This window comes from Serinus canaria, chromosome 4, assembly GCF_022539315.1.
Source record: "Serinus canaria isolate serCan28SL12 chromosome 4, serCan2020, whole genome shotgun sequence".
In the NCBI taxonomy this organism is placed as follows: Eukaryota; Metazoa; Chordata; class Aves; order Passeriformes; family Fringillidae; genus Serinus; species Serinus canaria.
Window position 1 is genome coordinate 10,747,876 of NC_066317.1, and position 12,889 is coordinate 10,760,764.

Below are 12,889 nucleotides of genomic sequence, written 5' to 3' on the forward strand. Positions count from 1 at the left end.
TGACTGTTACTAACAGCATCCTGTAAACTGGAAGAGTAGTTAATTCCTGGGTCCTCAAAAGGCCCCAGAGTATTACCTGGAACAGTACCTCAAATACAAATCACTGCATCAAAGGAAACACTGGTATTTTTTGGGTGGTGTGAAAGGGAGGTGTGCAGCCAGTTCTACTGTCACAGCTATTTTGCACTTAGAAGAGAACAGGTGCTACTACTTCTGTACAGAGGTTTTAATGCAAGGCTGCATTTGGAGCCCTAATGCTTAAACATACTGTTAACAAAGAGCTGCTGAAAGCCAGACAAGGAAACCCTTTCATTCTCAAAAAGAATCAAAATATAGAGCTGGCGGAAATTCCACATTGCCATGAAATGACACATGGTAGATGGTGAGATGTTGGTCACTTATAGCAAACAACTCCTGCTATATTTAAAAAAGGAGTGGCAGGATCCTGCCTCATCTTTGCTTCCTCACGTTCATCCTGGGGCTCGCAATGTCGGTTTTCATGTCCCAAAATCTTGCTTCTTCAAGACTAAAAACATTCAGCCTCCCTCTCTGACCTGCACCTCCACTTTCTCCTTTTCAGGGGACTTCCAAACTCTTCTCAGCAGTTTTGGTTACTGATTTCAGAAGAAAGAGAGGTAGTACCTCACACTCTAACTAATGCCTAGGGGAAATGCACCATTAAGCACCTGTGTTGCAGCTAGATTTCAGGTTGAGAGTTAGCAGTCAGTGAAATCCTCAGATCCTAATGGATCTGTCTACATATTGTCCTTTTCCCAGTGTGATACACCACTGCCTAATGCATATTCACCTACTAAGATCTGAGGGAACCACTGTCACAGGCACAATAAAATGAGCTGAACAGAAACAAACTGGTTTATCATGTTAGTTTGAAAGTGCCATGGAGCCTCCTTACTTAACCCAGAGACGAATTCACGGAAGTTGATGAGCAGATCTCCATTTTCATCCAGAAGGCGGAACAAGCGGGCAGCCAATGTATCAGAGTGAGTGCCACAGGCCCAGGGGAAGAGGAGGGCAAACATGCCCTTGAACTGCTCGAAGTCAATGCGGTACTGCTCCAGGTAAGGCAGGCTGGGGTCGTGCCGCTCCGTGGCATTGCTGTTTCCTCCCCAGTAGCAGCTCGTCAGGTGTTCTGCCTAAACAGAAGGTAAACACCACGAGACTGTCAGCACCTCTATAAACAATTCATCACTCTCCACGATAAAAAAAATTCCTCTAACCAGCATAAAAAACCATCCCTCTATTTAAAAAAAAAAAAAAAAAAAAAAAAAAAAAAAAAAAAAGGAAAAAAGATAAAGCAAAACTTTTTCTGCCTTTCAGGTAGATGAAACATGAAATACCTGTTTTGGCCAGAGCTGTGACTTCCCAGGCTTGCTGTGCTTAGTCACTCTCATCATGCAGCCAAGTCAGAAGGCTCATGAAATCTTTATTTAATCCTTACTTATATGAAAATAGCTGTTTATTTGAAATAGTTTTTGTAGATTCTCAAAAAAAAGTGAATAATGTACTGTTCTTTCAGTCTTACTGAAGTCAGTGGAGGTTCTGGGGCTGATTTTGCCAGAATCTAATTCAAAACAATTCAGAAGCTTAGAGAAAAAGATCCCAGCACTGCACAGCGATTAGCCAGGGAAGACTGTCAGACTTGGTCTCACTGATTTCATGAAAGACTGAAAGAAAACACTGCAGGATTTGGACAACCTAGACTTCTTGTAACAGATGGGAAATTAACAGGATATAAATTCTTCATCATATTAAAAAAAAAGTCTCTTGTTATAACAAAACAGAGGAAGAAAGTAACTCAAGACATTGTGCATGAAGGTGAAGCTAGCTCATTTAAATGCTCACCTTTAAATTTACGGATCTAATGGCACTGCTGTACAACCAACTTACGAAGACACATCACTTTGTGGTATTACATTCCCATTTAATGCATTAAAGCATTAACAATGGCAAAAATCAGTTACTGCTATACCAAAGTATTAACTATCTGAGATAATAGAATAATTGTGATAAATTCCAAAACTTGGGTCAGGTAGAGAGACACATATGTTTAGTTCCTAATGACTGATCAAAAGCCTCTATCCAATTTTTAATTTTATATTTTTACCAGTATATATTTTTTTCCATGGACAAATCAATTCATGAACTAAACCTCTCCCAATGTTTTACAAACTGCTTGAGTTTAGGATTTTTTTGTATATCAACAGCAGCTAATTCAAGTTTGTATCAAGATACCAAATAATAACTGACAGACTTGACTCAGTGCTTAGAAAAGACAGAGTCCCACACCAAAACTGAACATTTACAATTCCTGGAGGCACATGATCTTATCTTCACTTAGTTTTACCTTGAAAAGCGCATATAATTCCTCCAGTTCATCGATGGTAAAAGAAGTCTCTGTCACAATAGTTCGTACCTTTAGAAACACAACATTAGCAGTTACAAATCTGAAATCCAGGTTTCACTGAAAAGCTAAGTTAAGCTTCAGAAACTGACTGAACTTATTATGAGCAAAGAACATTATTTCAGTACTGACCACATTGCGCTTTGTAGTATCTTCAAGGGTTTGGATGACTTTCAGTCTTTGCTTGAATCTCATTTGTTCAATTAAATCTGCCCGGATACTTCCAAATTTCTTGAAAGAGAAAAAGTAGTACATGATTGTCTGTGTATTAATATGAAACTGCTGTTAATGCATTTTTTAAACACATTACAAAATTACAAATACTTTAGGACCATATCACTAGATTTTATTTTTCCCAATAACTTATTTTCATTTGAAAGGTATTCAATTTCAAACTCTCTCATTTCAAATTGTAATCTCAGTATGTAGAAACTTCTTGCCTGGCAAATCTCTGTGAATAGATTGTTTCCTAAGTCCTCCTGCAGAGTTATATTTCAGCTTGTCCTGGAATGTCTCATAATCACAACAGAAAGAGAAAATTAAACTAACTGGATCTCTAATGGCTGAGACAGTACAGCAGTCCTTACATTCTGAGGATCTGAAATAAAGTAGCAGGAATGCGATTTCCACTAGGAAAATATGCTCTTTAATACCCAAGTCTTATTTTCACAACTTTTTTCCATAATGCACACAGAACAGTGTCAGGGAGCTCCTGCACATACTACCAAAGTATCATAGGGGGAAAACCTATTAGGAATAATATTCCATGTGTTCATATGCAGAGGAATGCCTAATCCCTAAGATTTATTTTTGTAGAAGTACTATAAGCAGAAGTTTCTTGCCATCCAAAATCCACACAGTTAGGAATGCACAGATGATCAGCAGGAACAACAATGCCAGACATCAACTACAACACATGTAAAGCATAAAGGGGTGGCAGGACACACTTTCATACAAGATGGATTTACATTTCCAGTGCAAGTGCATCTACATAAGCAGGTCATAATATGCTGGCATATCCTTGCAAAATGAAATTAATGCTAAAGCTGCATTTATCTATAAAGGTGTTCATCTTTATCATGTACCTAGGGAGTAAAAAGATGCTTCATGTACTTGTGAGCATGTTGCAGATAAAGAAGTCTTTTGACAAAAATAGAATGGAGATAACCATTCATGAATATCAGGTATCACCGGGGATATTTTAGGTATTCACAAAACCTTGAAATGACAGACCTGTTGTGGCTCTGAGGCCACACCTATTCCAGGAATCAGTTTATTCACTGGTCTTGGGGGCCAAATAAGAAGGTCTGTTCACATCCATAAAACTAAAACTCACGTAGACTTCAAAAAAGGAAGGTTGCAGATGATTACCCCTTCTGGGAATGGTCCTTTGTCCATGCTAAATTTCAAATTGTACACGGAGTTGTTGGAAGGATGTCACCTGTTTAAAGTCAAAACCGTATCAAACCTTTCCACAGCACAGACCTTCCAGTGTCAGCTCTTTAGTTAATATGGCCAAGATCCAGATACCACTGTACACACAGCTGAAATGTTGAAGGCAGATTTTTTTTCCTAACTAGCTAACACACAAATTAAATGAGTTAAACATGTAACAGCTCTGATTATGAGTCTACATTCCACAGACAGCTAGTGAGTTATGCACAGGCTTTAAAAACTGTAGTTATTATGCATTATTTCAGTCACTTCTGCTATAATTATTATGACACCAGGATCTATGGCTTCTGAATTGCATGCAAATTGAATGAAAGGATAAGAGATTTCTTACTGAAACTATTTTCAGTAAATTAAGAAAGTATTGGCAGTGTAAAATGCACTTGTTACGTATATCCTTAAAGACAATTTCTTCTTTGAAAGTAGAAAAGTCTGCTCAATATCATCACAGAGAGGGGTGCTAATCACATATCTACCAAGCAATTCTTCTGCATTCTTTCAACTTTCACTGGAGATTTCTCATATATGCATCTGATGTGATCACCTAAGAGCTGGACAGTGTCAGAACATGATGGCAAGCAGGTGTTCATAAAACAATTCATGTATTATGACTTGGCCAGTACCATCAAGCTCTCAGACTCATCACATTTTCATGACAAATATCACAGGACAATCTGGAAGAGAAAAGGTTTTCCCCTCTCCTTAGGGAGAGAAGGCAAAGGTCTCAAGAAAACCCATGTTTTCTTCAGCTGTAGGTCTTCCTATTATTTTTAATTGATAAACATCTACAATATTAAGAATAGATGGTCACCCGGCAAGCACTCTTATAAGTTTAAATTCTAAAAATTAACAAAAATATGCTCATTTAGTTTATATTTCATTCTTTGTAGCTATAACAAAGCTATCAGTGAGTTCCCAGCCCTGAGTACACATAACTAATCAAGAAACAAAACAGGTCTAACAGGTGCCCTAAAGTTTTTGAATCTTAATAGTTTACTATAGAATTATTAGGGTTTTTTAAAATAAATTAAGTAACAGCAACTTTCTTGAAACGAATTCTCTCATTGCAACCAGCTCCTGCCTTCCTTATGGTTCCTCACTCATCATCCTACTTGTTTTGCCTAATTATACTGAAGTGCAGTTGGTTATCTACCTAGAAAGACATACAAGGTTCCGTGCTCCCAAAGCCCCAGAAAGACAAACTAGCTCTGCATGGAGTCAGATTATTCATTTTAGTTCAATTAAGCCAATGTAAGCAATCTTCATGATGAGGAAAATGGAAAAATACATAGGAAACACAACTTCACATAAAGACCTTCCTGGCCATTTAGACATCTACCAAACATCCATCTATCCTGACACACTTTTCCTTTCAGCACAGAATACACTAAGGACTGCCTACTTCCTTATTAAATGTGATACGTTAAAGCAAGGGGGGGTTTGGGGGCATAAGAAAAGCCTTTGAGAAAGCTGTGCTGTTGCTAAGTATAAATCAACTCCATGTCAACAGAAGGGAATAATGGAAATTAAAAAGAAAAAAATCTTTGTACAGTTTTTCCGTAATTTTTATAGAATATGGGTATGTCAGTGTAACCATCAGAGATATTTTGACTGATGGCTTTTTTTTAAATTTAAGGACAATTGAACAAGTCTGCATATTTTAGCTGGTTTTGCCGGCTTTGTCCTGCCCTTTAAGAGATATTAGTTATTAGCAGCTCCTTTCACTTGGATTTTTTTTTTAGCTTAGGTGATAGTGGAGAATATACTGTCCCATGGTTACAATCAGCACTTTAAAGTAAATGAAAGGCAAAACAAACAAAGTTTCACTGATAATAGAAAGGTCTTCTGAAATCATACAGATTTCACTATTTCAGTTTGGAAAAGCACAAAAAAGCTTAAATGAGAATGAACTCTTTTCAAAAGTTCAGCCTTTTGTTTGTAAATCACTTTTTGGTTGTGGGTTGCTCTGCTTTGAGGCCTCAGACATCTCTATGACAACAGCTCCAATTAAAAGTCTTGGTTAAAAGAAGAAAGTCTAACTCCTCTTCCTTGCTGGATTTCAGGCTTCTTGAGTGAGTGTGCATTTCTTTTATGTTCTTTCTGTTTCAAGCAAAGCCAAACTAGAGTATCAAATTCCTCTGTGAAGCAGAAGATAGTTGGCAAGTTCCTGTTGAGAAATCTTATCCTACCTCATAGGAAGACCTGATTAGCCTGAAGATATCCACCTCAGGATAAGGCTCTACATCATCACTGAGCAAGGAGTGAAGATGAGGAATGGGAGGAAGAGTACTGTCTTTATTAGTTACGCTGTCCAAGTATCTGGTGGGAAAAAAAATATAGAAATGAGAAACACAAGATAAATTCGTATGCCCTCCCTTCTGAGGGTTAACAGCATACAGGTTACATATTGATTATTACATGTAAAAGTGATCAAGCCATTCTCTAGGAAGAGTTAAGGTTATACTACTGAAATTTATTATGAAAAAATTACAGAAGCATATGGAAAACTAGGCACTACTATCAAGCACAAGAAAATCAGAGGTTACACTCAGCAGCACTAGTTCTGATGAAATGACTCAAGCCACTGAAATCTATTTGTTCAAGATCCTACCTAATTCTTCTGAGTCCAACTTAGTCTATTCCCAAAACAATTTTCCTTAACACCAAGGCTTTTTCTTAACACTTAAAAGGTAGCAGGCTGAAGTAACAAAACTCATGTAATCCATTAAAATAATGAAACAAGTAAATTTCTATAAACTAGGTTTGGGAAGTTTATTTGAATGTCTTAAAAGAAGAATTTGTACCTTGTTGGTCACTTAGCAGTATTTTAAAATAATATAAGGAGTACCTTACATGGATGAAAGGAAATTACAAGTCTATAAAAGATTTACATATATGGTACTGGTTTAAATTTAGTATTTCAACATAGAATACAAATCAGAAAAGCAAGCAAAAAGAACCCCAAAACCACAAACACGAAGATACTTAATTTTCTGTAATAAATACCTTCCCAAGACTGTCATGGCTTCTCCATCATCTTTACAGTTAAGCAACTTGTCTACATTAGCTTCGAGGACAGCGAGTGCTAACTGAAATATCACCTTTATTCCTTCACAGAAGAAACAATCCACAACTACCACTGCACTTTCAAATGGCATTACACTGAGGAAAAGAGTGAGGAACCAGGACAGGGAGATGGTGGAGATTACACCCAAATCCTGCATGCAGTCATAAAGCTGTGGAATGTAGTCACGAGCCAACTCTTCAAAGACACCCTGATCCACCAATGCTCCTGTTGAAGATAAATAAGTCTGAATTAATTCAGAAGCAACTGATACATTTGCATTTAGGGGAGGAAAAAAAAATAATCTATATATTCTATGTATATAAATAAAAAACCTAGGAATATTTCGCATGGGGGTTATGCACATTTTCTCACTTTCAAATGAGTAACAGACTCTATTACACTACTGAGCTATACATACAAACTGAACTGTAATAAGTTTTTTTCTGTTTTAATTATACACTCCATAATAAATAAAAACTGAGTAATTAGGTCTAGCACTAGCAGAAGTTAAATAGTGGCTTGATATTACTATTACTAATTAGAGTAAGACCTCAGCATCACCAGTTGAATGAGGCCAGGGTGACTGTGAGGGTTTAGATTTACTTTGAGAGAACCCTGTAATATACATTTCCATGCCACAACATCAGTGTTTTACCCAGGCCAGGAAGAATAATTTCTAAGGCTGAGTATCTCAAGTATTTGTGAGATACAGTAAAAACAGATTCCATGATAAATTGAAGTCACTCTCTTCGACACACTCAAGGAAGCTCATCTGACAACAATGGCTTTCTGAGTCTTGTGCCCTTTCACATCAGAGGTACAGGCACAAGACTTCTTCTGCAAACTGCTAAAGCTCCTGTTTCCACCTTACCTTAATCAGCTAACTGGATAATTTGAAACTCAAATTTTAGCCTCCCATCTTTTCTTAAAAATCTACTTTGCTTAAGCCCAATTTAGAATGCCATCTGATCCTAAGTAGGTGAAAAACTATTAACAATAAAATTACCTCTTTAGGAAATTGCCTTTATTCTCCTGAGCATGCTGTCTCGTCACTAGCATGCACAGATGCATCTACCCATATATTTGTTTCAGTACAAATAACACCAGTTAATTTGGTTAGTTTTTGGACTGTCATTTCAAAAATGTCCCCAAAGCATACCAACAACTCTTGTGTTGTAGTAGTCAGGCAGCATACGCTCACACAGAGCCACCAGCAGCCAGAAAGCTTCCTCCTCTTTTGCATAAAGGAGGAGCACTGAAGTGACAATATTCATAGCCTAAAAGAGAGGGAAATATAATTATTCAATATCTTGCACTGTACTTGGGCAGAAAAGTGGTTAGGAAATTAGCTGCCTCTCCCTGCAGAACCCAAACTGTTCAAGTACTTCCCTGTAAAAACAGCAGTGTTTCCCCAGTGCTCAAAGAAAGGCTTAAGAAAGCTTCATATCACACAAAAAATGCTAAGGCTTTATTTTAGTTTTGCTGTTGTTTCACTGGGCCTTTTTGGTGGGGTTTTTTTGGGTCAGTTTGTTTTGTGTTGCAGATTTTTTTTTTTTTTCCAAGAAATCAAGATTTTTCTTCCTAATCCCGGGCTGACCCAGGTCTTCAAGCATCTGTTACACTGCTACTGATATTCTGCCATAGGTACTCTTGGGGAATCTGGGTCTGGTGCAGCCAAAACACCTCCCACAGCACTAGTGATGTGCCTGAATTCTCACTGTAGCTGAATCAAACCTCAAGATTATTAATTACTGTGACAGTTTTAGGGACCAGAACTGAAATGTCTTTCTGCTGCTCCTCTGTTAAATAATCTTTAAAAATGTTGTAGCTATTACTTTAGTATCTCATGTGTTATTAAATAATTTATGATGGTAACTGTTAGAATTGCTTGCACTTACTCAAGTTGCATATGGAAGTCTTAACAGTCAGACATTAATCACACTTCTTAATACTAATGAATTTAAGTTTTTTCTTTGCAGAAGTATGTAGGAAGGCAAAAAAAAAAGGCCCAGGTGATTATCCAAAATTCTATAGTATGAAAGAATGATTTTGGACCAGAAACTAAAGTGACTTGAATTATGGGCATAAGAACCTCAAAACCATGCACTGGGGTCAGCATTAACTCCACGGATTTATGGTTGGGACTCCCAGTGATATCTCATAGGATGCTTTATTTTTTGCAAAGTGTTTGGTGGTTTTTTGCTTGATTTTTTGGTTGTTTTCTGTTTTTGTTACGTTTAATTGTTTTGAATGATGGCATGGCATCATTGAAAGAGGAAAGGAGGTTCTGGAGGGTTATAATTAATACATTGAATAACATTTCATTATAAGACGGACAGATAAAACCAGAAAAATTTAAGGCTGAACACAAAGTGGTTTGGTTTTGAGGGGATTTTTTGTTAATATGAAAATAACATTTCTTCAGGGTCCATTGTCATTTTCTGAAGACAGCTCTGTTATCATCTGTCCAGTTTCTAGATTTATGAGCAGAAATTATGCTTACAGAAAGCATAATTTCTCACACACATCTCTCAATGTGTGCTGCTAATACTGCTGTTAGAGCAGGTCCTTGTGTGACAACCCTCTGGCCTCAGCATTCCTGCCTCTGCAGCACTGAGCTGTGAGCTCACAGCACCATCCACACCTCAGTGTGCTTCACACAGCCCAACCCTCACGTGCATGACTGAAGAAACAGGACTACAAGGAAAGAACTGGAATTCCAGAAACTGAAGGAGTGCAGAGTATTTTAATTACCTGACAATATCCTATGTTTGGATTTCTGAAAGCATAAGCTGTCAAGACTCTCCTTAAAGCAGCAATACCCATCTCATTCTGGAATGCAGGGTGTTCTGGAAGGGAGCGGTGCAGATCCCTCTCTATCTCTTCTGTAGCAAGATTGTATTTTCCCATTGATTTCTCCACTAGGTCCTCATAATAGCCAGGATGAGTGGTCATTTCATTAATGGCTCCTAGGAGTAGAAGAGTATTATAACCAGGAGGAAATGAAAGGTTTAGCAAGTACAGCACTCCAACATATAATCTGCCCCCTTTCCATTCCAAGTGTCACCAAGAACTTTGAAAACAAATATGAAAATATTATTTCTTTAAAGGTGATTAAAAAATTTAAAAGGATGTGCTTTGGTGATAATCAAATCACCTTCCTGTCTTCTCTACAGGCATTTTTTATAATGAGGTTAAAATCCCTCTTAGCCAGAACAAAACAGGAGGCGTGAAGAACAAACCAACTGTGCAGTCACATGGTATCACGAGCTCCCTCTGCAGTTGGCTGTGGGTTTGGTTATCCTAAATAACTCAAAACTTGTCTCTGAGAAAGCTACTTGTCCTGGGAACAGAGTAGATTAATGTCTGGTTGCAGAAATTATGACATGTCAGCCAAGAGCAAGGGACAAAAGCTCATGAGTTCTATTCCTACTTCTGACAATGATGCTGTCATCTTGGGCAGGGCACTCAGCCTTAAGGATACCACTACATGCTCACAGAGCTGCTATGAGATTTCACTACTGACTTTACAACTTCTCTGCAAACAAAACCAAGTGTCAGTAATCTACAAAAAATCTGCGTTATAGATACACAGTGAAAATTAGTCCAAACTAGCTGTTAATAGGACACAAAACAGAGCTCTGCATTCCTGTGCCTATCTTCTTGAAAACATTCCTCTAGTACTCAGCAGCAAAGAGAAAATGTACACGACTATGTATTACTGGGGAAGAAATAGAAAACAAACTTGAAAGCATCATTAGGTCTTTGGATAAAAGGCCCTCGTGCTCATATCATACGTAGAGTGGGTAGCTGTGGTAGTTATCTTGGGGAGGGTAGAGCTAAAGAAGGCATATGGTGATAGGTTATGAAGAATGCCTGAGGTAGGATTAATTTCCATATAACTAGTAAAAAAAATTCTTCAACTTCAAAAAAAAAACAACTTTAAGTGGACACATATCTAGAGAATCCTTTATGGCACAGAATCCCAGACAAATATTTTGACATCATTTTTTCACATAATGGAATTACCTAATAAAATGTTAGAGTAGCTTTTTTTTATACATCAAAAAAAAAAAAAAAAAGATTGTGGTTCCATGTAACACGTCTAAACATTGGAATTCCTTGCAACAATTGCTGTGAAGGCCAAAAGCTCAACTGGATCCAGAAATTATTAAATAAATGGGAATTAGGCTTGCTGGTGGTTGCTGAACATCTACAAGGTCCCTAAACTACTGGCTTCTGGTTACCAAGCATGTGTTCTACTTTTTATTTATTCTTCCTTAATTATGTGAGCCTGTTTGAGAAAGGGCATTTGCCGGTCTGAAAAGAAATCTTATCTAAACTTGTCTGCTGTCTAAGTAACAATCACTGCCCTCCTTACTCCAAATATTTTCAGACATTTATTATGTGCACCTTTAATCACTTTTAATTCCCTTCTTCCCTCATGCTTTTGCTTGTATCCCACAGACACAATCAAATGGAAACCTACCTGAAAAGAGCAGCCAAAGTTCCCCTCTCATGCTTTCTGGAATGCCCTTTAGCACAAGGTCTCTTGTTTTCTCTGTACGATACATACAGACCCCTTGGCCATATTCAGCAAAGTGAATCTTCCAGGCCTGTTCCTTCAGGAACTCCTTGGCCTAAATGCAAAGAAAGGCAGGCATAAAGATGCAGCTTCTCTTCCTAACACTCTGACCCACTAAAATCTTGAGTGCTAAAAAGCCTGCAGTATTCTAACCTTCCAAGTGAGCAAGAAATAATTTGGCTACAGTCCAGTTACCTTCTTAATGGGCTACCTCCTCCCATTTCCTAGTTTCTATGCCAGTAGACCTTGCTGCTAAGAGAAGCAGTTATACTTAAGCGCAGGAATACAACCTCTCCTTGAATTATATCCAAGTTTGCTTTTACGTAGTAAAGTTATTTCTACTGGTAAAACAACAACATGTTCAAGCCTTTACTTCTGTGAAAAATACTGCCTCTTCTTAACTGTCTGGCGGAATGAAACTGTTCTGGGTCAGCAACATGGGTTTTAAGGCAAACATAATTTGACAGCCTTTTCAGTCAGGTGGAGCACTCAGAGGTGTATTTTACCAGCTTAGGGTTGAACTCCTCAGGTGACCTGCGCCGATACATTGTCATTAAAGCTTGAGTTGCTGTTGGAATACCGTTATCGTTGAGGTTGAATTGTCGCTCTCCCTCCGACTCAGAGCTCAGGCTTTTGTGAGGGCTGGCAGAAATTAAACTACTTGACCTTGTAAACACCTGTAGAAAGCAGTCACAAGCAATACAGGCATAAAGATGAGCCATTGTCTGGACTTTTTACTTCACTTTACTTCAAAATGTATACAAGCTAAAGATTAACAAAACATAAGCCAGCAGAAATTAGAACCAGTAGAGAATAATGAAATAGCTCCCAGTTTCTCAACAACTCTCCTGAAACACAACCAAATTCTAGAACTAGAATTGCTAGGGTAATGATGACCCTAAGTAGCCCTGGGCAATTGAACCAGCTCCCTTGATCTGTCAACATCATAGGACTACTAGATTGTGATTTGGAAGAAAAGTATTTTGAAGAAAAAGGATTTTCTGACTTCTCAAACAGCTTTGAAACTGCATCACAGTAAAATCTCACAGAGCAGTTCACACCAAATACCTGAAACTGCAAGTCAGTCATGCATATCTAGACATGTAGTCATATTACAAATTGTAGTAAATGCTTAGAAATAATTTGTGTTTATAATTCAGTAGGTAGAACACTTAGATCCATTTACAGCAAAAGTTCCAGCACTATACATGCCTACATGCTCTGGTATACAACAACACAGTAATTATACCTCACCATCAACAAAGCAAGTAGAAAAATTCTTTTAAGACACACATGGCAAACAGGGTAGAGCCCCTCAGGACAGTACTAAGGTATAGCTTAGGACATACCTGGAATGTGAGAT

The 12,889-nt window shown here is 37.8% G+C and overlaps 1 protein-coding gene across 2 annotated transcripts in view; it reads right to left on the reverse strand.

The window, feature by feature from the left end:
- The window catches only part of TBC1D9 (TBC1 domain family member 9), a 48,013-nt gene that overhangs the window by 8,010 nt on the left and 27,114 nt on the right, over positions 1–12,889 (reverse strand). For both annotated transcript variants that reach the window (XM_050973711.1, XM_018922429.3), the window contains exons 8-16: positions 12,033–12,203; positions 11,431–11,581; positions 9,696–9,910; positions 8,101–8,218; positions 6,881–7,166; positions 6,064–6,193; positions 2,555–2,653; positions 2,366–2,434; positions 914–1,154 (exon numbers count right to left, since the gene is read on the reverse strand). In XM_050973711.1, the coding sequence (XP_050829668.1) occupies positions 914–1,154; positions 2,366–2,434; positions 2,555–2,653; positions 6,064–6,193; positions 6,881–7,166; positions 8,101–8,218; positions 9,696–9,910; positions 11,431–11,581; positions 12,033–12,203 (1,480 nt within the window). The remainder of the gene's footprint in view (positions 1–913; positions 1,155–2,365; positions 2,435–2,554; positions 2,654–6,063; positions 6,194–6,880; positions 7,167–8,100; positions 8,219–9,695; positions 9,911–11,430; positions 11,582–12,032; positions 12,204–12,889) is intronic.